This window comes from Camelina sativa, chromosome 2, assembly GCF_000633955.1.
Source record: "Camelina sativa cultivar DH55 chromosome 2, Cs, whole genome shotgun sequence".
Classification (NCBI taxonomy): domain Eukaryota; kingdom Viridiplantae; phylum Streptophyta; class Magnoliopsida; order Brassicales; family Brassicaceae; genus Camelina; species Camelina sativa.
In genome coordinates, this window is record NC_025686.1 from 8,853,470 (window position 1) to 8,878,079 (window position 24,610).

Here is a 24,610-nt window from a genome sequence, read left to right on the forward strand (position 1 = left end):
AGAGAAGGAACGCAGTTCGAAGCAGTCCATGCACACAAGAGGAGTGGTCCAAACCACTAGAAAAGTGGTCTGCTTTTTGACAACCAATCAAATTTTTTTCTTTTTCTTTTGAATTTAATTTTTTCTCATATTTGATCTTTATAATCGGGAAGAACCAAACTTACACCATCCACTCTCATCTTTTGCTACAAAATTTCACTACAAACTGAAAAATACACAAAAAAATCTTCTCAACATTTTTATTGTTTGTTCAGCTTGTTACTATAAAAAAAAAGTTCTAGCATTCATCAAGGTAAATAATATCTATTCAAATCATGTAAGTTTATCTTATATATTCACTTATTGATTTTTTTTTGTTTTGCTTCATTATAGTGATGTCTTCTAGGTAGAAGAAATACAAACACAAAGCCCCACAACTCCTTAGAGCATATTTATCGGTCATCCCCTAAAAATGGGATGTGAAATAATATTTTAATAACATAAAATTATTTAATTTAAATTTTAATTGTTTTTTAAAAATCAATCAATCATGTTATGGTATTTAGTAAAAATAAGATCTGAGGGTGTCTTTAAAAGTCTCGGCAGAGACCTTATGTCTTTCTCTTTCATCACTTTTTTATTATTTTTTGGTTTTTTATTAGTTTGACCCCCACCCCAGGATGACCAATAATCATGCTCTTAATCAACTCTCTTCTTCTACACTTTGATTTTCTTCTCTAAGTCTGATCTTCATCTTCTTATCACAAAGTTTTCTTCTTGTTGCAAGATTTAATCAAGAACTCAAATCTCAACAAAAACATCCATATAGATTATCCATTTTCATGGATAAAGCCTAAACCTTTTCAAAAATATATGTGACATTTAAGATATACCAATGTTATTGAATTACATTTTTAACAGAAAATGTACACATAAATAATCACTTTTTTTTTTAAATGTCGATGATGTCACATACAAGTACTGAAGTACAACTCGTTTTACTTTCCTAAGGGCATTTCCAACGAGAGATTTAGTGAGGACTCTTATGCTAAATAATATAAAAAAATAAATCAAAACTAAGGTAGTGAATGGTTACCACAAACCTCGCGGTTTTGTCCATTTGTGGTTTTGTCCACACTTTATTTACCATTCAACTTTTGACCTCAGTAAAGTGGACTAAAAAAATCTATTAAAAATTTGAAAAAGTAAAAGCGAACAGAAAAAGAGAAGGAACACAGTTGGAAGCAGTCCATGCACACAAGAGGAGTAGTCCAGACCACTCTAGTGGTCTGCTTTTTGACAACCAATCAAATTTTTTTTCTTTTTCTTTTGAATTTAATTTTTTCTCGTATTTGGTCTTTATAATCGGGAAATACCAAACTTACACCATCCACTCTCATCTATTGCTACAAAATTTCACTACAAACTGAAAAAATACACTGAAAAATCTTCTCAACATTTTTATTTTTTGTTCAGCTTGTTACTATAAAAAAAAGTTTTAGCATTCATCAAGGTAAATAATATCTATTCAAATCATGTAAGTTTATCTTATATATTCACTTATTGATTTTTTTTTTGGTTTGCTTCATTATAGTGATGTCTTCTAGGAGAAAAAAATACAAACACAAAGCCCCACAACTCCTTAGAGCATATTTATCGGTCATCCCCTGAAAATGGGTAGTGAAATAATATTTTAATAACATAATATCATTTAATTTAAATTTAATTTGCTTTTTTAAAATCAACCAATCATGTTATGGCATTTAGCAAAAATAAGATCTGAGGGTGTCTTTAAAAGTCTCGGCAGAGACTTTATGTCTTTCTCTTTCATCACTTTTTTATTATTTTTGGTTTTTTATTAGTTTGACCCCCACCCCAGGATGACCAATAATCATGCTCTTAATCAACTCTCTTCTTCTACACTTTGATTTTCTTCTCTAAGTCTGATCTTCATCTTCTTATCACAAAGTTTTCTTCTTGTTGCAGGATTTAATCAAGAACTCAAATCTCAACAAAAACATCCATATAGATTATCCATTTTCATTGATAAAGCCTAAACCTTTTCAAAAATATATGTGACATTTAAGATATACCAATGTTATTGAATTACATTTTTAACAGAAAATGTACACATAAATAATAACTTTTTTTTAAATGTCGATGATGTCACATACAAGTACTGAAGTACAACTCGTTTTACTTTCCTAAGGGCATCTCCAACGAGAGATTTAGTGAGGGCTCTTATGCTAAATGATAGAAAAAAATAAATCAAAACTAAGGTAGTGAATGGTTACCACAAACCTCGCGGTTTTGTCCATTTGTGGTTTTGTCCACACTTTATTTACCATTCAGCTTTTGACCTCAGTAAAGTGGACTAAAAAAAATATATTAAAAATTTGAAAAAGTAAAAGCAAACAGAAAAAGAGAAGGAACACAGTTGGAAGCAGTCCATGCACACAAGAGGAGTAGTCCAGACCACTCTAGTGGTCTGCTTTTTGACAACCAATCAAATTTTTTTTCTTTTTCTTTTGAATTTAATTTTTTCTCATATTTGGTCTTTATAATCAGAAAGAACCAAACTTACACCATCCACTCTCATCTATTGCTACAAAATTTCACTACAAACTGAAAAAATACACTGAAAAATCTTCTCAACATTTTTATTGTTTGTTCAGCTTGTTACTATAAAAAAAAAGTTTTAGCATTCATCAAGGTAAATAATATCTATTCAAATCATGTAAGTTTATCTTATATATTCACTTATTGATTTTTTTTTTTGGTTTGCTTCATTATAGTGATGTCTTCTAGGAGAAAAAAATACAAACACAAAGCCCCACAACTCCTTAGAGCATATTTATCGGTCATCCCCTGAAAATGGGTAGTGAAATAATATTTTAATAACATAATATCATTTAACTAAATTTAATTTGTTTTTTTTAAAATCAACCAATCATGTTATGGCATTTAGCAAAAATAAGATCTGAGGGTGTCTTTAAAAGTCTCGGCAGAGACTTTATGTCTTTCTCTTTCATCACTTTTTTATTATTTTTTGGTTTTTTATTAGTTTGACCCCCACCCCAGGATGACCAATAATCATGCTCTTAATCAACTCTCTTCTTCTACACTTTGATTTTCTTCTCTAAGTCTGATCTTCATCTTCTTATCACAAAGTTTTCTTCTTGTTGCAGGATTTAATCAAGAACTCGAATCTCAACAAAAACATCCATATAGATTATCCATTTTCATTGATAAAGCCTAAACCTTTTCAAAAATATATGTGACATTTAAGATATACCAATGTTATTGAATTACATTTTTAACAGAAAATGTACACATAAATAATAACTTTTTTTTAAATGTCGATGATGTCACATACAAGTACTGAAGTACAACTCGTTTTACTTTCCTAAGGGCATCTCCAACGAGAGATTTAGTGAGGGCTCTTATGCTAAATGATAGAAAAAAATAAATCAAAACTAAGGTAGTGAATGGTTACCACAAACCTCGCGGTTTTGTCCATTTGTGGTTTTGTCCACACTTTATTTACCATTCAGCTTTTGACCTCAGTAAAGTGGACTAAAAAAAATATATTAAAAAATTGAAAAAGTAAAAGCGAACAGAAAAAGAGAAGGAACACAGTTGGAAGCAGTCCATGCACACAAGAGGAGTAGTCCAGACCACTAGAAAAGTGGTCTGCTTTTTGACAACCAATCAAATTTTTTTCTTTTTCTTTTGAATTTAATTTTTTCTCATATTTGGTCTTTATAATCGGGAAGAATCAAACTTACACCATCCACTCTCATCTTTTGCTTCAAAATTTCACTACAAACTGAAAAAATACACAAAAGAAATCTTCTCAGCATTTTTATCGTTTGTTCAGTTTGTTACTATAAAAAAAAAAAGTTCTAGCATTTATCAGGGTAAATAATATCTATTCAAATCATGTAAGTTTATCTTATATATTAACTTATTGATTAACTTTTTTTGTTTTGCTTCGTTATAGTGATGTCTTCTAGGAGAAGAAATACAAACACTGGATCTCAACCTTCTACACGAATACGGGTAAGTTTCTATAAGAAAATATATTGTTTAATAATTTTTTTCATAAAACTTAAAGCTTGTTAGCTTATTTTATGATAGAAAAATGCTTTATACTAGCCTATTGTGAATAATTATGTATTAATAGTTTATAAGTTTAGAATTTTTTTTTACTCAATTTAGAATTTTAAAATATTGTCAAATAATTGATTAATGGTTCAAAAATATTATAATAAATATAACTAATATGGATTAATAAATTTTCATTTTTTGTTAAAAATATGACATATCTAGCTTCAATATTAAAACTAAAAAATTATGTATTTTTTGAAATTTAAATGAGTTAATTATTGTATATTTTCATCTATAATTAGTTTAGAAATTCATAAATTAAAATATTGATAACATAATATTAAATAATTGATGTATATCTCTAATAATATTTTAAGTTAATGTAGTTATGTAGTTGACTCTGGGTATCCTTATAAACAAGGATTTTTAGCTCTTTATAGGTCAACAATAAATAGAGTTGTGAGATATCACATGTCACAGTTCTATACTGGTCATCCTCCGAGAAATAAGGAAGAATTGTTTAATAGGTCTCATGCATCTCTTCGATCTATCATTGAACGCACTTTTGGGGTGTGGAAGAATAAATGGAGAATTTTAACCGATTTTCCGAGATATGATATTAATATCCAAAAGAGAGTAATTATAGCAACAATGGGTCTTCATAATTTTATTAGAGTTTCAAATTTTACATATGCAGATTTTGTGGAAGATTTTAGAGATACTCAAACTGAGGATCAAGACAATGCATCTTATGAGCTTGATGAAGCAGAGAATGCAGATGAACAACACATGACGAACATTCGAGAAACTATCGCAACTATGTTATGGGAAAACCAGAGTATTTGATTTTATATTTGGGTTTGTAATTTTTTATATTTTCATCTTTTCATTATGTTGTATTAAGAAAAATTAATTTTTTTAAAAAAAATTATAATCATATTTGAAAAAAATAGAATAAAAGTAGTCTAATTTGTCCGCCTTTTACCATTCGATTCATAAAACCGCATTTTGGGTCTGCTCCAACCACTTTGTCTACTCCGACCGCTTTAATGCTGTTTTGTTCGCTGTGTCCGCTCCGCTTTAACAGTTGTTACCATTCATATCCTAAATGAAAAATAAGAGGCAACACTGTTTAAAATCATGCCTAAATTCCTCTTCATTCATGGCTAATTTCGTTAATCCTAATTAAAATCATGCCTACGAACACAAATAAAAAGAGATATTGAAGAACCCTAATTTTCGAAAATCCGAAACCCTTATTTCTAAATCTGTTATAAAACAAAAATTCAAACAAATAGAAACATGAAAATACCTTTGATGTGTTGTTCTGATTGCTTAATCATCACCCCGACTGAATATTGTTTAATCAAAAAGTGCAAAGAACGGAGATTGTTAATCGCAAATCCCACGGCTTTTGGGAAGTGAAGGAACAGTCGCGAAAGAGATGGGGAGAAAAAACAGAAAGAAAAAAAGAAAAAAACATTGTTTTTATATCATAAATAAACCAATCAGATGGCTACACGTACCACACAAGAGTCGATTACAAAGCTTACTAAGAGGCAACTCTTGTGTTTTTGATGAGTTTTGATTTATTTTTTGTCTCAAAAATATAAGAGTCCCTGCTAAATCCTCCAATGGACTTGCTCTAAGGGGCAACTCTTATTCTCTACGTGTCGCTATTTGGTTGGATGTAGGTTTAATATAAAAACAAATTTCTTTTCTCTTCCTCTTCTCTCTCTCGTTCACGACACTCTCTGAACGACAAAACAGAACCGATTTTTGAATGAAATCGGAACGACAAATCGGAGGAGAACGAGTCTCCACCGAGGTTATTGGACTGTTATATCATCATCTTCACGGAGGCTGAGTCTCAATGGACGAGTTAATCGACGATTTGCTCATTGAAAGCGTTGTCTTCTTCACCAAATCGGAGCGTTACCGGCACCAAATTGGAGATTTTGATTAACCAAAATCTTTGGTATGGTAATTTCCTCTTTCTCATTATTTGAATTCTTGTTTAGTGAGAGTTTAGAAATTAGGATTCTTTGAATTTCGGAAATTAGGGTTCTTGAAAATCTGTTTGTCTCTGTCCCTAGGCATGATTGTAATTAGGTTTAATGAAATTAGGCATGATTGAAGACGATTTTAGGCATAGATTGTTTGTCCATTGTTTGATTCATACATTTTGTCTGAGTGTGGGCTATTAGATATCATGTGTTTATGGTCTGAGTTTAATCATGAATTGATAAACCTAGTATTGAAAACATTACAATTTTATTCTTCTATTAGATTATATGTAAGGCAAAGGATCAACTATGTAGATTTTGACATATACTTTCTGTTTTTAAGTCTTGTTTGGTTCTGATTTTACGTCTTGTTTGCTCCTTGTTTGGTGTCTTGTTCTGGTTTTAAGTCTTGTTTGGTTATGATTTTAAGTATTGTTCTAGTTTTAAGTCTTGTTTTTAATGTCTTGTTTGGTTCTGGTTTTAAGTCTTGTTATGATTTTAAGTCTTGTTTGGTCCTTGTTTGGTGTCTTGTTCTGATTTTTTAAGTCTTGTTTGGTTCTAATTTTAAGTATTGTTCTTGTCTTAAATCACCCCCTCAGGATATATTGCTGAAACTGCAACAAGAGCACACTTTGAAGGAAGCATCTGAAGCAAGATCAATGTTTGTATTTAAGCTGGGTCTGGCGAAATTGAAGTGTTCCTTTTTGATGAATGGCATTGTCTTTGATTATGTTGAGGTACTTTTGTGCATCTCTTTTAATTTGTTGAGATTCTCAGATTTTGGTAGCTTATTGCAAGCATATGTGCCTGGTTCAATATTATAGTCATACATGCAAACCATTTTTTGACTTTTTAATCTGCATCAACTTTCACATCTGCATAGTAAGAGCTTTTAATATTCTACGGCTGTGATTTTCTTAAGTTTATTGAAAATTGGTTCATGAAGCTACCCTTGTCTTTCCAGGAAGAAACTCTTTTAAATGCCATGAATGATGAGTTTCCTAAGATACAAGAACAAGTTTATTACGGCCAGATAGAATCCCATACTAATGTTTTGGACAAATTGCTTTCGGAAAGTGGTCTTCCCCGTTATAATCCACATGTATGGAATTTCACTTGCAGCATATCTTGCAATATGCTTATGTGTGTGTTTATTACTAATTCTAAGAAGTGTATGCCTCTCGTAATTGCATTGTTTGTAGATTATTAGTGGAGGAAAGAACAAACCTGTCAATGGCTTCATCTACTAGACTACTAGGAAAGGGGAATCTATGTTGAATGATGTTAACTACTTGCGTTCACCTGAAAGTAACAACAAATTTATATAGTCAACAGCTTCTGTCCATACCCAAAATATATCTTTATGAGTTATGAGTTATGACAGTTCCAGCTTCAGATGATGTCAAATGCAATGATTTTCCATTTTTATAAAATCTGAAATGTTTAGACATTTAAACTAATTAAAAGGATTTAATCCGCCGTACACCGCGAGACCATATTTTTAATTTTAAAAATTTTAAAGTTATATTGTATTTATTTGTTATTTTATTATTGTTTTATTAATTTTAAAAATATAAAATTTTACAGGTATCCTTTATATTATAAAGCACAAGTCACTCAAACAATAATTCTTTGACACATCAGTAAAAAAATTATTTTTACAAACTATCATAAAACAAAAAAAAAAGATCGGGGAGAAAAAAAAGCAAAAAAGCAAAATTACATAATTGAAACAAATTCCTAAAATCCAGTTAAGGTGAAAACAAATTATTTTCCAAAAAAAAAAAAGTAAAATCGTGGTAAGGAAAGAAAAACAAAACAAATTACATAATTATTCAACTAAATATAAGTTAGTTGATCAATTAAATACTAACATGTGGGCAAGTTTATCAAAATTAAACAGAAAGTTAATTAAGAAAAACAAAGTTAATTGATATAAAAAAGTGTCAGTTTTCTTTTTACGTTTTATGGTAGAAAGAAAACCATTCTCACTAACTTTTTTTAATCTCTCTTCATCTCCAATATCAGTTATGAGTTCTCTATTCCATTTTTTTTATTTTTTCATTGATCCTTCTCCAATTATCACTAAAAACTAGAGAGAAAAGCCATTTTTAAGAAAGTCAGAGGAAATTAAGATCTTCATCTTTGAGGCGTTTGTGAAAGTAGAACAACTTATCTTCACCTTTGAGGCGTTTGTGAAAGTAGAACATCAATTCCAAAGATTTGCTGCCAAATGATTTTCAATTACACTATGTTTTGGGTAAGGAACATTTTCCTCTTTTGTAGTGCAGGTAAAATTGTTTCTATGTTACAACCAAACAAAAAGTAAGTTTTATATCTTCTTATCTCTAATTTATCTTCTCTACCTTAATAGCATAATTACTAAGTCAACAATTTATGGCATCTTTAAGATTTTTCTTTTGCTATCACTAATCTTTGTGTACTATAACTCTATTCGTGACATATTATAAAATTAGTTAATGTGTGCCATGTAATTGTAATTTGGGTTTGTTAACCATAAAATAAAAATTTCCTACATTTGTTTATTTTGTAAAATTTGTAATGCAATTAAAATAATATAATATAATTTCGGTGCATAGCACCGGGTATAATACTAGTTTGATATAAGTATTCAAAGCATAGGATTTTTGTAGTGTTTTCAAGGTTTTAACCCGTGTGGTATATGTATAGTCTAGTAATATATTTATCTCCTACACATCTAAAAGTGTTTTTAAAAAAAAACAATTCCACTTAACTCCCTATATGGGATTAACGCTAACCCGTCTCACCAAAATCAAAATAAGTTTTTGCGTAAAAAAATATAATCAAAATAAGCTTTCTTTATCAAGTTTAATTATGTTAATTGTTTTACCAAATTAGCATATTTTTATAGTTTATAATTTTTCCATGTCAATATACTCCCTCTGTATCATAATAGATGATTTTCTAGGATTTTTTCTTGTATCATAAAGATTGATTTTTATCAATTAATGCTAAAAAATTGTAAATTTCAAGAACCATTAAATGAAAATATTAAAATTTGGTGAACTACTATTGGTTAATAGTTATAAGAAATGTTATTATAAATAAATAATGCATTTATATCTAAACTTTAAATGTTTTTCTTAATTTATGTGAAAATTCTAAAACATCATTCTTTGTGATACAGAGGGAGTATATAGTTTATGATAATTAACATAATTTTAATATTTTTGGTAATTCATCAAAAAATAAAAAATAAATCAAATTATATGGGGGTTTTCAACATATTTAATGTGACATTTTATAATTGGATTTTCGGTTTAGGAAATTTATTAATGTTAATATAATTAAGGAGATTATAAACTTTTGTTATGGAAAATCTGTTGTATATCATTTAAATTTGAGAGATTCTAGCATCCATAAAAATAGTTTTGGAGATTTAATGGGTTAAAACTTTATGGGTAGAGTTGTTTTTGGAAAAATCGGAATCTATAGATGTTGTTAAGACTTTATGGCAATAAATGTAACAAATGTTGGTCAATTTAAGAAAGTTTAGTATTTGAGTTTCTCTGCAAAGTTTTTATGGAATTGTTTTAGGGGTTAATGTTGTAAAAAAAATTAAATAAGTAAAAGTTAAAGGGCAAAAACTAAAATGTACTTCAAAAATATTAATATAGATGTTCTATTTAAATTTTTTTTATTTTGAAAATATAATTATTTCAAAAATAAGAACCCCAGTTAGAGTTTTACCATTGGAGAAGATAATTTTAATTAAATTTCTAAAAGTTCTTATTTTAAAAAAGTACACAATTTATGTTAAAAAATAATAAGAGTCTTGAAGTACCATTCTGAGGGCGGCCTTTCCACTATTTTCCTTCTCGAAGATTTCCCATTCCTCAAATCTGAAAGCGGATTGTCTTGCACGGTCGTCTAGATCTCTTATTTTAGCATCTTCTTTTGTAAACACTTTCCCACCGATTTGGGCTACCAACCGTGGAGTTCTATTCTAATTAATGTTTGGTTGAAAAATAATAATAATAATAATAATAATAATAATAATAATAATAAGGGTGAGTTACTAGAATATTGCATAAAAGCTTCCTTATTACAAAAGTAACATACAATTGTTTGTAATTACTAGACTAACACATTGTACCTATACTATCCCTGAAACTAGTGTTGGGAAAAAACGTAATTACGGCTAATGCCATTAGAAAAACAAAAAAAACATTGGAAGTTGGGACTAAGTCTACCGATCCTTTGATGGTAGATTTATACACGTGGACTGATTAAAGGTGTACGTCAGATATTTTTGGTACACTTAGTTGTAGTGCTGGTACACTTTGCCGTCGACGTAGATGGTACACTTAGTTGTAGTGTTGGTACACTTATCGGTGGACGTATATGTGTATCAAAAACTAAGTGTACCAAAAATATCTAACGTACACCTTCAACAGTCAATATGACCCAAAAGATATTTATGATAGACTAATGGCCTGTTGCGACAGATTTATTCGACAGCCTTCTCTCGTTTCAGATATTTTTGGTATACTTGTTTGTTTTTTTGAAATAGTTTTCGGAGTGTGATGGTAGGTTTCTTGTCCGTGGTAGATTTAGTAAGCATTTTTGACAGCTGTAAAGTCTTACCAGAATAACACGAATTTGTTTGAGCTGTCAAAGACAGTCTAGCGTTGCGATAGACTTATTGGAGATAGATCTAAACACGTTTGCTGTTCTTCCGATCTATGGTGTTCATGTAATAACGTTTGTAGCAGATTCATCAATCGTATTCTGTTTGTCGGCCGGAGCAAACGTCTTTTTCCTACTCTGTTTCGTTAATCTTTCCTCTGGGTTCATCCATGGAAGAGCTAGATATCTGTTCGAAAATCTATATAACTCACTTTTTATAGGTTTTTAATTTAGAAATCAGATGTTGAGATGAAAATCTATAATAGTTGAGTAAAAAACCCACAAGTGAAACCAAAAAAATAGACATAAGTCGTGAAAAAATAAAGTGAGGCAGGGAAAATTAGGGTTTTCAGTCGTATGTTAGAGGTAGAAGACGAGGATATTCTGGTAATTTCGGGTTCATTAAACCTAAAATCGAACGTGTACGTACATATAAACGTGTACGTACATATGAACGCATACGTACATAACGTTCTTGAGATTAGTGTACATACATAACGTTTTTTTGCTTAGTGTCCATAAATCCGTTTTAATGAACGATATTATTGTAATTTTGTAGTCATCTTCAACATATCTTCTTCTACAACCCTAGCTAATATTGTCGTTGTTGTTCACCGGAAATGGAACAAGTAAGAGATGTTACTAGAAAAAGTAATAGATGTTACTAGAACAACCTATGTAATTCGTAATTGTTTATTTATTTATTATATTTTCGAGAGGTAATGAACAATAACCACACAAAATTACATTTTAACTATAGAGGGTAATATTTAGATAACATAAATATATAATACTCAGTTCAACTAGGTACAATTAAATATATATTTAGATTTGCATTTATATTTAAAATATGAAAATGATAATTAAGGTTTATACGAATTTCTTTACATATTGAACTATTAAAGAACTATGTTTAATCAACAATACAAGAATTAATCACTTTCTAATACATACTATCGTTTTCACATAAAACACTCTTTATAGTATAAGGAAGACTTTAAATTGGAAGCAACTGAAGAAGAAGAAGAAGAAGATGATAGAGAGAGAGAGAGAGAGAGAGAGAGAGAGAGAGAGAGAGAGAGACCTGTTTGATAATCACAACAAATGGAGAAATTATAAACATGTTCAAGAACAAAATTATATTTCTGTGTAAACACTAATTACTGACCTCCAGTAAACTCCCAGATGATCATAAGCAGTGATCTGCTAATGAGAGATACTCACTGTTATCGGTCTTAAATTGACAAAAACTTGAAGAGCTACACGAACCTGCAACAAAAATCCTACGAACCTGCAACAAAAATCCTAACTTCAGATGAATCCAAAATACAAATATGGCATGGTCAAAAAGAAATATTAAGAATGATATTAGTTACAGACCATCACCCCTCATGTCAAGTCGCTACACACTCTAAATCATAGTTCAAACTCATTTTAGTTACAGCGAAATTAGAGAGACACTACAATGAAGCTCAAATTCCTTTACCATAATTCTGTGACTACGAAAATAGCTCTCTGCGTGTGATGGCAAAGAAAGACCGTGCATGTGACACAAAGCAATAAACAGGAAAGATGGCATAATGTTCTTGAAGAGATAATTCAAAGATATGAGGAAAACGAGGAAACAAGATCAGCCCAGTGAAATTAAAACCTGTGAGAGTTGTGAGGGTGTTCGCTCTCCTTCAAATTCTTCCTTAGCAATAAGGGCCCAGCTGCCTTCACCATGTCGCTTCACAGCAGCAATGAGCTCCTCATCCTCCTCAGATGACCATTTTTTTCTTCTCTTCCGAGGAGCCATACAAGCAAAAGAAAAACAGAACACAAATTATGAATGAAATTTATTTGTCTAAAAAAGCATACACAAGGCACAGTATCATCATAACTAAAAAACCAGCTCGAATTTTGGTTTTTACTGAAGCTTCTTAATCCCAGGGAAAGAGGGAAGGATCGAGATGAGAGCATCATTGTATCCTACAGGCTCTGTTCCATATGAGTAAACGAGAAAATAAAAAATCATTACACGAAGAAGACTTGGAATTGGCCACCGAGTTGTTCAATGTAGCACAGAATTTGACCTTCTTTCACTTGGTCTTTCTGTCAGATTAAACAAAAGCAAACAAGAGAGTAGTAATCAGTGGTTTTTTTTACCCCATAAAATCAAAACACTCTCTTTTGTTCAAGAAGATTGGTACCTCTTTACATGACGAAGGCATGCGTTTACCCTTTATAGTTTTGGATCTCCTGTAGAACCCTACCTGCGCATTACCACACCATTTAGATTGGGGACAACTTTCTGATTGAAACTCACATCTCCTTTTTTCATTTTTAACGGAGAAATAGCTTCCAATGAAAGCTCTGATATATTGCGTTTATGTTGTGTGGGTCTCTTACTTTTGGAGATTGGAGAATCATCAAACCCTGATCAGCAGCTGAGGACGCTGGTCTTGTGATAGCCAATGAAGTAGAAGGAGTTGATCCATTCGTAATGGGTTTGCCTCAAATTCACGTCTTGAGCAGAGAGATAGAGAGATTCAAAGAGTCTTTCCTCACAGATCAAGATTCAAAAAAATCAAAGAGCTGATGAAGAAGAAGAAGAAGAAGAAGAAGAAAGAAGAGAAATGAAAAATAGAAACAATTGAGAGAATAACAAATAGAAGCTTTTTTTTTTTTTTTTCAGTGATTTTGCCGGTGGATCTAAACCAAAAAAATAAAAATAAAAATAAGAGCAACTTAAGAAGAAAACGATCAACCATAAGAAAACAGTAACAATCAACCATAAGAAAACGAAATTCACGCCAAATAAAAACTAGATCTACAAATTTGTTTTTGAGAGAGAAAGTGAACAGTGAGCTCAGAGAATAATTGTCGAAAAAGATGAATCAAATTAGAAGGAATCAATCTCATATTCTTTTGCCAACCCAAATTTAAAAGAATCCAAAAAAAATTAGGAATGGATCCTTCAAGATTTTTGTATTCTTTACTCTTAAAAATCAAAGACAGTTTCAAATGTAAATGGCATAAACCGTAATAAAATACATAACTCTGGTTTAGAAGTAATTTGCAAACTTTTATTTGTTATTCTAGAAAGTCAACAATCTCAACGTGTTAGTATAGTAATAAACCTACTTTTATGTAATATTCTAGGTAATTTCCCTAATAATAATAATAATAATAATAATAATAAAAATAATAATAATAATAATAATAATAATAATAATAATAATAATAATAATAATAATAAGAGTCTCAAATTAATAACCTCCCATTGGATTTTCAACATATTTAATGTGACATTTTATAATTGGATTTTCGGTTTAGGAAATTTATTAATGTTAATATAATTAAGTGTTGTAAAACACTTAGTGGACTCACTAGACCGGCCCATATACTAAGCCATGGGGTCTCGGCCCATCGGCCATACTCAGTCCATATAGCTTCGGCCCATTAGCCAAAGCCTTACTCGGCCATTAGGTCTTAGGTCGGTTTATGTAATCTACTATATATATGCATGTAATCCTTGGGAATTATCAATAAGAAACACAAGAGCTTTATCCCTAAACTCTACTTTCATAACACGTTATCAGCACGAGTCTCTAACCCTAAAACCCTAATAGGCAGCCGCCGATCCTTCTTCCCTAAACACCCTAAAACCGCCTCTTGTTCTTTCTCCTTCTTCAGGAATCTCTTGATCTCGAAGTTCTTTCTGATTGATACTCGAGCATCCTTAGCTCGAGATCAAGTTTTCTCAAAACCCTATCGAGGTTTACACGGTTACTTGGTTCGGGGGTGAGTTCGCGCGCAAGGAGTAGTTCGCGGGAAGCAGATCGAGTTCGCGGCAAGGAGCTCAAGTTCGTGGGAAGCTGTTCGAGGTTCGTGGTTCGTGATATCTGAGGTCTTTAGCTCCCAGATCCTATCCAGTCAGAACCCTAAGGTGTTAAGGTAAACAAAAGTTTGAACCTCCTCAAAACCCTATGATCGAACTTGAACTTAAAACTATGGAACCCTAAAACATCCAATTATACAATCTAACAAACCTTAAATTTCCCTAAATCTTAAAACTTAAAATCAGATTGTTAGGGCTGTTAGATTGATTGAGAATTGCACTATATTACATCAAGCTTAAAATCCGAATTTGGTTGATTTAATTTGTTTAAAATTGCTTGATTGTTCATGTTGCATAAGAACCTAGAATTGATGTTGTTAGGATCATAAGATAGGATTTGATCTAACTGTTCTAGGAGAATTAAAACTTGGATTGATCATGCATATAGAAATCGAAAATTTTGTTTAAGGTTGTTTAAGATCGATTGCATGAACTAGAATCATGTTCTAGGGTTGAATCCGATAGAGAAGAAATTTTGTTAAATTTCCATAAGCTTGAAATCAAATATTTTCGGAATTAAAAGATTTAGGATAAGTTCCTAAATTAATTTAGCAATTATCCAAATATTAAGATATTAAATCCTAGAGTAAAAAGGAAACTTAAGGAAAAGGAAATCCTATCTAGAATTGTTGCATGCTTAGACTATTTGCTTTTGTTGTCTTGCATGCATGAATTTAAACCTAAAACCAAATATGGAAAGGCATGGTTCGATCTAAAATATCGCATGGCCTAAGGCATGGTTCGATCTCAAATATCGCATGTCCTATTGATTGAGTGCATGGTTCGATCTCAAATATCGCATGCTAATATTCGGATGTCTGTTTCTGTTGTATGCAGATGGCAAGGCTTAAGAGCTTAGAGTATGCTAGCCTGAAAAGGTCCGGTGATAACTACTTGCAATGGGCATTAGACACCGAGATTAACCTGAAAGCAAGAGACCTCTTCAGATGCATAGAGAGTGAGAATGAGTGTTCCGAAAGGAGCAAGGCTACGGCGCACTTCTATATGCGCCGCCATATGGATGAAAACCTCAAGCTGCAGTACCTCCATGTTGATGATCCTCTTGAACTTTGGACAGCGTTGAAAAACAGATTTGGGTACAAAGAGATTGTACTCCCAAAGGCTCAAGAGGATTGGGAAACAATAAGGATCGATGATTTTGACTCCTTGTATGAATACCACTTAGAGCTATTTAAGATAGCAACGAATTTAAAGATATGTGGTATTGAGGTTACTGAAGAGGACTTGATAGAGAAGACACTCTCAACCTTTCACACTGATGATGAACTGCAGCAGCAGCAAATTCGTGAAAGGAACTTCAAGACATATGTGGGTATGTTTGAATGGCTTTCAGAGATCAAAACATGGTGCATCTCGATGATGAAGGTCATGAGAATGATGACTCCTTAGAGACTTCCGACCTCCTTAAAGAGAATGAATGAATTTTCGGTTTTTATTTGGTTTAAATTTATGCTTTGATTGATTTCTATGTATTGGATAATTTATTTGGTTTAAATTCAAGGATTTATTTTATTTTATAAATTATTTACCTTATTAAGTTAAAACACAAATGTTGTTTTATAGAAATGGCTGAGGATATGAGTGAACTAGTGGTGGATAGTGGATCCAGCCACACTATCTTAAGAGATAAAAGATATTTTATAAACCTCATCTTGAAAAGTGCCAATGTTAGTACAATTGCGGGTATAGTAAACCTTATAGAGGGCTACGGCCAGGCTCACGTGTTGTTGCCTAAGAGAACACACATTGAATTAAGTGATGCCTTATATTCACCCAGCTCCAAGAGAAATTTGTTGAGCTTTAAAGATATAAGATTAAATGGTTATCATGTGGAAACCAAGGGTGAAGGGACAAGAGAATTCCTATACATTACAGAGAATGTAAAAGGACAAAGGAAAATCCTAGAGACTATACCTGCACTATCCTCTGGTTTATACCATGCTAAGATAAATATGATAGAGGCTAACTTGGCAAAGCAAAGAATGTTCAATGAGGAGTTCACTCTATGGCATGACCGGCTGGGCCATCCGGGTTCGAACATGATGCGTAAACTGATTAAGAGTTCGAATGGGCACAACCTAAGTGCAAGGAAAGTTATCCCTAAACATCTCACGTGTGTAGCATGCGCACAAGGGAAACTTATCATAAGGCCTTCACCAGTAAAAGTCACAAGAGAGACTTTAAACTTTCTGGAAAGAATTCAGGGAGATATTTGCGGACCAATACACCCATTTAGTGGGTCGTTTAGATATTTTATGGTGATGATAGATGCATCAACCAGATGGTCGCATGTTTGCTTGTTATCCACAAGAAATCTCGCCTTTGCAAAGATGTTGGCTCAGATTATAAGGCTGAGAGCACACTTTCCAGACTTTCCACTTAAGACTATACGTCTAGATAATGCTGGTGAATTCACATCCCAAGCGTTTAATGATTATTGTATGTCCATGGGGGTGAGTGTGGAACATCCTGTGGCACATGTCCATACACAAAACGGACTGGCTGAGTCCTTCATTAAACGAATACAAATAATAGCTCGCCCATTGTTAATGAGGTCGAAGCTCCCTGTGTCGGCTTGGGGACACGCAGTATTGCATGCAGCAGAGCTCATACGCATCAGGCCATCTAGTGAACATAAGTATTCACCATCCCAACTATTAACGGGTCATGAGCCAGACATATCCCATCTCAAGACATTCGGTTGTGCCGTTTATGTACCGATTGCTCCACCACAGAGAACTAAGATGGGACCTCAGAGGAGGATGGGAATATATGTTGGATATGAGTCTCCCACCATCATAAAGTATCTCGAGCCACTGACAGGAGACCTGTTCAAGGCCAGATACGCGGATTGTCAATTTATTGAGTCCGAATTCCCTGTAGTGGGTGGTGAGACCAACAAGCTGGTAAAGGAATTGACATGGAATCAAACATCCTTAAATTGGCAAGATCCTCGAACTCTAGCATGTGATGCAGAGGTTCAGAAGATTATACATCTTCAGCAGCTAGCTAATCAATTGCCAGATTCCTTTGCTGACCCAAAGAGAGTGACAAAATCGTACATACCAGCTTGTAATGCACCAGTACGTATTGATGTTCAGAGGGAACACAATAATCAAGTTGCTACAGAGTCTACGCCACGTTTGAAACGGGGTAGACCATTAGGTTCCAAAGATAAGAATCCTCGGAAGAGTAAAAGAGGTGCATGTCAGACCGAGGCTAAGGGAATTACCGAGAGTACAGACATGGCCGCGGCAAATGATAAGGTATTGGATGGGGTTCAGGACGCTGAACCTCTAGGTCCTGAGAATATTGATAACGATGAGATATCGATCAATTATATCATGTCTGGGATTACTTGGAACCGTAAGGATATCGACGTCTATGATATTTTCGCATACAAGGTATCACTTGAACTAAATGAGGATCTAGAGCCCACATCTATACTAGAGTGCACTCAAAGCAGAGAATGGCCTAAATGGCAAGAAGCTATTGATGTGGAGCTAAACTCTTTGAAGAAGAGAAAGGTGTTTGGTCCGATCACACGGATAACACATGAGGTTAAACCAGTTGGACATAAGTGGGTCTTTGTAAGAAAGAGAAATGAGAAGAATGAAATCGTGAGATACAAGGCACGGCTTGAAGCACAAGGATTCTCTCAAAGACCAGGCATAGATTATGAGGAGACATACTCCCCTGTGATGGATGCAACGGCTTTTAGATATCTAATAAGTCTGGCTGTAAAGGAAAAACTGGATTTGCGGTTAATGGATGTTGTAACTGCTTACTTATATGGTCCACTGGATAACGAAATCTATATGAGATTACCAGAGGGAATAGAACTCAAAGATAAGAGTGGTTCTCGAGAACAGTACTGCATAAGGCTAGACAAATCGCTTTATGGACTGAAACAGAGTGGTCGAATGTGGTATAACCGATTAAGCGAATTTTTGGCAAAGAAAGGCTATCGGAACGACCCTATCAGTCCATGTATATTCATTAAGAAGTTTGCAAACAAAGGATTTGTGATAATAGCAGTTTATGTGGATGATTTGAACATCCTAGGAACCTCTGGGGAAATCGCCCAAACAGTAGAGTATCTCAAGAAAGAGTTTGAGATGAAAGACCTATGCAAGACAAGGTTCTGTTTGGGGTTGCAGCTTGAGTACATAAACAATGGCATCCTTGTGCATCAAAAGGCATATACAGAAAAGGTACTCAAGAGGTTTAATATGGAGCAGGCTCACCCATTGACTAGCCCTATGGTTGTGAGAAGCACACAAGTGGATAAGGATCCATTTGCTCCTAGGAAGGCCGATGAAGAGTTTCTCGGACCTGAAGTGCCTTACCTCAGTGCTATAGGAGCGTTAATGTTCTTGGCTAGTCACACTAGGCCGGACATAAGTTTTGCCGTGAACCTCCTAGCAAGATATAGTTCTTGTCCGACCATAAGGCACTGGAATGGTATAAAACACGTTCTGCGATACCTACAGGGTACGACAGATTATGGTCTTTATTACACTAACTATAACAAAGATGGTTTAGTTGGTTTTGCTGATGCAGGTTATCTCTCCGATCCACACAATGGAAAATCACAAACAGGTTATGTATTTACACACGGTGGTACAGCAATCTCTTGGCGTTCTATGAAGCAAACACTTGTAGCAACATCATCAAATCACGCAGAGATACTAGCAATGCACGAGGCTGGCCGTGAATGTGTTTGGTTGCGGTCCATGACTCAGCATATACGGACGGACAGTGGATTGGAGGACAGCAAAGAAGCAACAGTAATCTATGAGGATAACACAGCATGCATCGCACAGCTCAAGGAAGGTTACATCAAGGGAGATCGGACGAAGCACATACTGCCAAAGTTCTTCCATACACATGATCTACAGAAGGCCGGAGAAGTTCTTATTGTGCAAGTTCAGTCAAGTGAGAATTCAGCCGACCTCTTCACTAAATCATTACCGACAACAACGTTCAAGAAGCTCGCACACCAGATTGGAATGCGGAGACTTAGGGACTTGGAGTGATGTTTGGAACAGGGGGAGCAATGTGTGCTGTACTCTTTTTCCTTCACCAAGGTTTTGTCCCAATGGGTTTTCCTGGTAAGGTTTTAATGAGGCAGCATCCCCTAAGCACATTGCAGCGATCCCATCCAACATTGGTACGGTCGTTCGTCCAAGGGGGAGTGTTGTAAAACACTTAGTGGACTCACTAGACCGGCCCATATACTAAGCCATGGGGTCTCGGCCCATCGGCCATACTCAGTCCATATAGCTTCGGCCCATTAGCCGAAGCCTTACTCGGCCATTAGGTCTTAGGTCGGTTTATGTAATCTACTATATATATGCATGTAATCCTTGGGAATTATCAATAAGAAACACAAGAGCTTTATCCCTAAACTCTACTTTCATAACATTAAGGAGATTATAAACTTTTGTTATGGAAAATCTGTTGTATATCATTTAAATTTGAGAGATTCTAGCATCCATAAAAATAGTTTTGGAGATTTAATGGGTTAAAACTTTAATGAGTAGAGTTGTTTTTAGAAAAATCGGAATCTATAGATGTTGTTAAGACTTTATGGCAATAAATGTAACAAATGTTGGTCAATTTAAGAAAGTTTAGTATTTGAGTTTCTCTGCAAAGTTTTTATGTAATTGTTTTAGGGGTTAATGTTGTAAAAAAAAATTAAATAAGTAAAACTTAAAGGGCATAAACTAAAATGTACTTCAAAAATATTAATATAGATGTTCTATTTAAATTTTTTTATTTTAAAAATATAATTATTTCAAAAATAAGAACCCCAGTTAGAGTTTTACCATTGGAGGAGGTAATTTTAATTAACTTTCTAAAAGTTCTTATTTTAAAAAAGTACACAGTTTATGTTAAAAAATAATAAGAGTCTCAAAATAATAACCTCCCATTGGATTTGCTCTAATATTTTTTTTGTTAAGATATATTATTAAAAAAGAATAAAAACAAAATTGCGCATCCAGGGAATCGAACCCTGGTCAATACCGTGGGAGGGTACTATGATACCACTACACCAGATGCGCTTTTTTGTTTTATATATCCAATTATATATACTTATTCGCAGGTTACATCTCAATCGCAAATACATATTCTACACACGACACGCGCATCGTCAAAAACAAAAAAAATCCCCAAATTCGTTTCCTCGTGCGATTCAAAATCCCTTCACCAAAACACGATCTTTGATCTTTTTGAGATTCCCAATCGAATCGAGAGAGAAAGCCAGCCATGGATAACAGCAGCAGCATCAATTCCACCGCCTCCGCCGCCTCGAATCTAAGCACGGCTTCCCTTGAAAAACTCGATCAAGCCGCGAGCTGGGTCAGCACCACCGTCATTTCCGCCTTCTTCGCTTCCCTAGAGCGTTGCTCCTGCGTTAATCTTTCTACCTCTGATGATGACGACGAAGGGGAAGAATCTCACAACCGTCCCCTTGCTCTCTCCGCCGCTACTCACCCAGACGACATCGTTTAGCCTCTCTCTCTCTCCTTCTTGACTCTTCCTTCCTTCGGTAATCCTTTTTTATTCTTATTTTTGGGGGGTTTCTATCAATCGGTGATGTGGGTCTTGTAGAAATGTGTCTCCGATGTATGATACTATGAAAAAGATCAGAACTTTTGATTGTATATGCCAGATTTGGTGTTTGATTGTGTTACTCTCTCCCTTCATATGTTTATGTGTAAACCCTGACCCGTGTTTGATACGGATTTGGTTGTGATTTGTGAAGTTTATTTTATATATATGCTTTGCTTTTGAATTTGATGTTTTTTTTGGATTGATTTTGTAGATTTTTCATTGTTAAGAACCAGAGGTACAAAGATTCAAACTTGGTTGATGATCTGATTGTGTGATTAATCATAAGCTTGTTTGATTGATTGTCGCTTGTTTCTTCTTCTTGTCTTTGGATCTAGGTCATATGTTTGTAAGGATTGACATTTGTTCCTTTGATTACTTTTTGGAGTATATATGACTCTATCACAATCCTTAGTCCTTACATTGGATCTAACGTCAACGTTTAGATATAAAGAATGAAGTTTGTTTTTCAATTTCATTGTTTTTTGAGAAGTTTTTCGTATTGCAATGTAGGGTACGTAGATGGGTTCACATAGGTGGATTCTTGCTTGTTTAGTCCTATGATGAGTTGCAATGAGATTTTACACTCATCGTTCCAATTGCTAAAGCAATTTGAAGTTGCTATGTTGAAGCACAGTTAATGACTCTGAGGACCACATTAGGTTTTCTTCTACGTGACAAGTTTTAGTGAAGCTGCATTTTTGAGATATGATGATCATCTTATAGGTTTTGGCAAAATAAAAGTTTCTGAAAGTGATTTGTGAAAGTGGTTTGTCATATTAGTTACCAATGAGCTTTCTTTCTTGAGCTTTCTCTTTGAGGTTGGGTTGTGTCCAAAAAAAATTAGCATGACGGTTTCAAAAGCTAGAACAATTTAAAGTTGCTATGTTGAAACACAATTGATTGACTCTGAGGACAACATTAGGTTTTCTTCTTGTGATTTCCCTCCTCTAGCTCTCTCTCTCTACGTGACAAGTTTTAGTGAAGCTGCATTTTTGGGATGATGATCATCTAAAAGTTTCTGAAAGTGTTTTGTGTTAATGTATGATTCTGTCATATAGCTTACCAATGAGCTCAATTTATCTTTGTGAGCTTTGAGGTTGTGTTGAAGAAAACCTGATATTAAGGGGGTTGATAAGTTATTCTCTTTTTGTGTTCTCAACAAAGTACAAGCATGTGCAAGGAGGTGCTTGCTTTGAAAAAGAAGTATCCAATTTTTCATTCAGCTTCCTGTAGTTTATTTATTGGTAAAGCATAAATCATGTTTTCTTCTGCAAAAAAAAAATCTTTTTTTGGGTCCATACTTATGCTCTTCTCCTTCCTAACCTCGTTTGGGTTTATATCATTACAATGTTGATTTACTTTTGTCGGATTGGATGGAAATTATAATAATGTTCAAATCAAAGCAATAAGAAAAATGTACAATGCTTAATCTTCTTAATCTTTCTCAATCGCTTAGAAACTCATTCATCTTATATTTATAAACAACGGTTTTGTCAACCTTCCAAAGTTGTTTACATATTAGCTTAACCATACCACACAGTTTATATCTTAAATCAAGCTCAAAGTTACAAGAATCAGAAGCTTTCTGTCACTTCTAATACAATCCAGAATTACAATGAAGCAGCAAGGTATTCAAGGAAGATGAAACAAGATTACAAATGTGAGATACATAAAGATTCAGGTCACTTGATTTCCTCCTCTCAGTATACGCTTGAAATTATCGGGCTACCATGCTTGAGATCCAGTCTCAAGGCATTGTGAATTGAACAAAGCTACTATCCATCTTCATTCCACCTTTGGAAATACACAGAACAGCTTGAGGGAGTAGAAAAGCTTGGAACTTCGAACTGATCACTTACATGCTCTGCATTTCCAGTTTCCCGAACGAAATTGTTATATTACCTTCAACGATCCAGATTTTCACCAGCAAGTCTATCACATTTTTCCAACAACCTTCTCTTTGCAGACTTACTTCTATAACACCAAACCTCAAAAGCTTCACTCAAATCCGGAAACTTCACACCTTCCAGCCCAATCCCTCGCATCCATTCCCCAAAAACCTCTGCTTGGTCATTCGAAGGCAATGTCAAAACCAAAGACACCATCGATCCTTCTATGAATTCGCAAAGATCTTCATCCATTCTGTATTCAGACTCAGATCCCTCTGCATCAACCAAAGTCTTTAGTCTCCTTATAAACGGCAACCATATCTTTAAAAGACAAGTCCGGCTTTTAGAAGGAACAATCACGATCCCATAACCAACCGCTTCTAAAATCTTCCCTGTAACCTCAACTAGCTTCACTTTCACACCCAATATCTGAGAATCTAACTTACAGTTCTGAGCAATCATAAGAATCTCACTCGATACATCAGCCCACTTAAAGACAAGATCTTTCATCAACTCCATCCTCGGCAACACTTTGCATAGCCACTCGATATCATAGAGTGTCTTAAGCAAACCAAACTCAGGACATTCAGGAAGAAAGATAAGCAAGGATGATAACCTATCCAACAACGTCGATATAACATTGGAGATGCCTAATCTTACAACCGATTTCACTTCCTCTTCAGAAATCAGTAACCGTACCTCTTCGTCTTCGGATAACATGAACTCCACTTGTTCTTGAGCTGAGGTTTTGAGCTCATCAACAAGCTCAGGAGAGTTCTTTAGTGTATCAATGGACATAGCGAAACGTAGAGCTGACGAGAAGACATTCTTGGTATCAAGAGATGCATCAATGGCAGCTTCTTGCATTTGTTTTTCGATGTTTTCGATGTTTAACTGCGAATTCGAATCAAGAAACAGAGAGATATATATATATATATATATATAAGTATAATCAATCATCCTAAATCGAATTCAAAGGCTTAAACTTTTCTATAATCAACAGCTCTAAATCACTGAAACAACAAACCAACAAGAAACACAATTACCATATCCGTAACAAATCAAATATCTTGCTCTACACATCAAACACCCAAAATTTGAAAGCAAAAATGAAGAACCCTAAATAGTATATCTGTACATAGCATTGATTAGCTCTGTTTTTATCAAATCTAATCACATTAATACAGAGTAAATTAAAACACAAATAAAACAGAGAAAAGAGATTTAAGGTGACAAATCAAAGAATTCACCTTTATCCCCAAAATGAAAATTCTTCCTTCTAAGTTAAACAAACAACAATGGAGGATTATACTTATACAAAGAACAAAGCTTTGAATTAAACGAAGAAGAAAGATTGAAACTTTAACCAAGACTGGTTTAACTAAACCGGTTCGAATTTGGTTTATACTTAAACGACGTCGTGTAGTAGA

General features: G+C 33.8%; 4 protein-coding genes and 1 non-coding gene across 15 annotated transcripts; 2 read left to right on the forward strand and 3 right to left on the reverse strand.

Moving 5' to 3' along the window:
* LOC104720542 (UDP-glucose:glycoprotein glucosyltransferase-like) lies at positions 5,799-7,440 on the forward strand. Of its 2 annotated transcripts, XM_010438434.1 has the most exons (4): positions 5,799-6,072; positions 6,695-6,832; positions 7,060-7,197; positions 7,298-7,440. In XM_010438434.1, the coding sequence occupies exons 1-4, from the start codon at positions 6,070-6,072 to the stop codon at positions 7,343-7,345; spliced, it is 327 nt and encodes a 108-aa protein (XP_010436736.1). In that variant the 5' UTR covers positions 5,799-6,069; the 3' UTR covers positions 7,346-7,440. The 2 variants fall into 2 exon arrangements, 1 of the variants encoding a protein (XP_010436736.1); XR_756739.2 differs by having other exon boundaries at positions 5,801-6,067; positions 7,060-7,440.
* Positions 7,311-13,717, reverse strand: LOC104720505. Of its 10 annotated transcripts, none has more exons than XM_010438404.2 (7): positions 13,158-13,716; positions 12,959-13,021; positions 12,842-12,860; positions 12,680-12,746; positions 12,418-12,544; positions 11,935-12,057; positions 7,311-7,397 (listed from the first exon to the last, which is right to left on the reverse strand). In XM_010438404.2, exons 1-6 carry the CDS (start codon positions 13,176-13,178, stop codon positions 11,956-11,958), a joined length of 399 nt encoding a protein of 132 aa, XP_010436706.1. In that variant the 5' UTR covers positions 13,179-13,716; the 3' UTR covers positions 7,311-7,397; positions 11,935-11,955. The 10 variants fall into 10 exon arrangements, 6 of the variants coding, with proteins under 6 accessions (XP_010436706.1, XP_010436699.1, XP_019089983.1 ...); XR_756738.2 differs by lacking the exon at positions 7,311-7,397 and adding an exon at positions 11,626-11,850 and having other exon boundaries at positions 12,418-12,549; XM_010438397.2 differs by lacking the exon at positions 7,311-7,397 and adding an exon at positions 11,626-11,850.
* Positions 20,668-20,738, reverse strand: TRNAG-CCC. Its single transcript has one exon. It is a non-coding gene; the product is annotated as a tRNA-Gly (tRNA).
* On the forward strand, positions 20,817-21,472 carry LOC109128317. The gene has a single exon (XM_019234459.1). It carries the CDS (start codon positions 20,944-20,946, stop codon positions 21,187-21,189), a length of 246 nt encoding a protein of 81 aa, XP_019090004.1. The 5' UTR covers positions 20,817-20,943; the 3' UTR covers positions 21,190-21,472.
* LOC104720552 (BTB/POZ domain-containing protein At3g05675-like) lies at positions 22,810-24,497 on the reverse strand. The gene is made up of 2 exons (XM_010438445.1): positions 24,431-24,497; positions 22,810-24,074 (listed from the first exon to the last, which is right to left on the reverse strand). The coding sequence occupies exon 2, from the start codon at positions 24,045-24,047 to the stop codon at positions 23,196-23,198; it is 852 nt and encodes a 283-aa protein (XP_010436747.1). The 5' UTR covers positions 24,048-24,074; positions 24,431-24,497; the 3' UTR covers positions 22,810-23,195.

What these genes read in the sequence shown, in the direction of transcription:
- LOC104720542 (XM_010438434.1), top strand. An exon ending in TTGTCTTTGATTATGTTGAG is followed by an intron (nt 6,833 to 7,059) that starts GTACTTTTGTGC and finishes TTGTCTTTCCAG; the next exon opens with GAAGAAACTCTTTTAAATGC. An exon ending in TTCCCCGTTATAATCCACAT is followed by an intron (nt 7,198 to 7,297) that starts GTATGGAATTTC and finishes CATTGTTTGTAG; the next exon opens with ATTATTAGTGGAGGAAAGAA.
- LOC104720505 (XM_010438404.2), bottom strand. Translation starts at nt 13,178, where the DNA reads ATGATTCTCCAATCTCCAAAA. An exon ending in CCTGGGATTAAGAAGCTTCA is followed by an intron (nt 12,545 to 12,679) that starts GTAAAAACCAAA and finishes TCGGAAGAGAAG; the next exon opens with AAAAAAATGGTCATCTGAGG. An exon ending in CACCCTCACAACTCTCACAG is followed by an intron (nt 12,058 to 12,417) that starts GTTTTAATTTCA and finishes TTTTTGTTGCAG; the next exon opens with GTTCGTAGGATTTTTGTTGC.
- LOC109128317 (XM_019234459.1), top strand. Translation starts at nt 20,944, where the DNA reads ATGGATAACAGCAGCAGCATCAATTCCACCGCCTCCGCCGCCTCGAAT.
- LOC104720552 (XM_010438445.1), bottom strand. Translation starts at nt 24,047, where the DNA reads ATGCAAGAAGCTGCCATTGATGCATCTCTTGATACCAAGAATGTCTTC.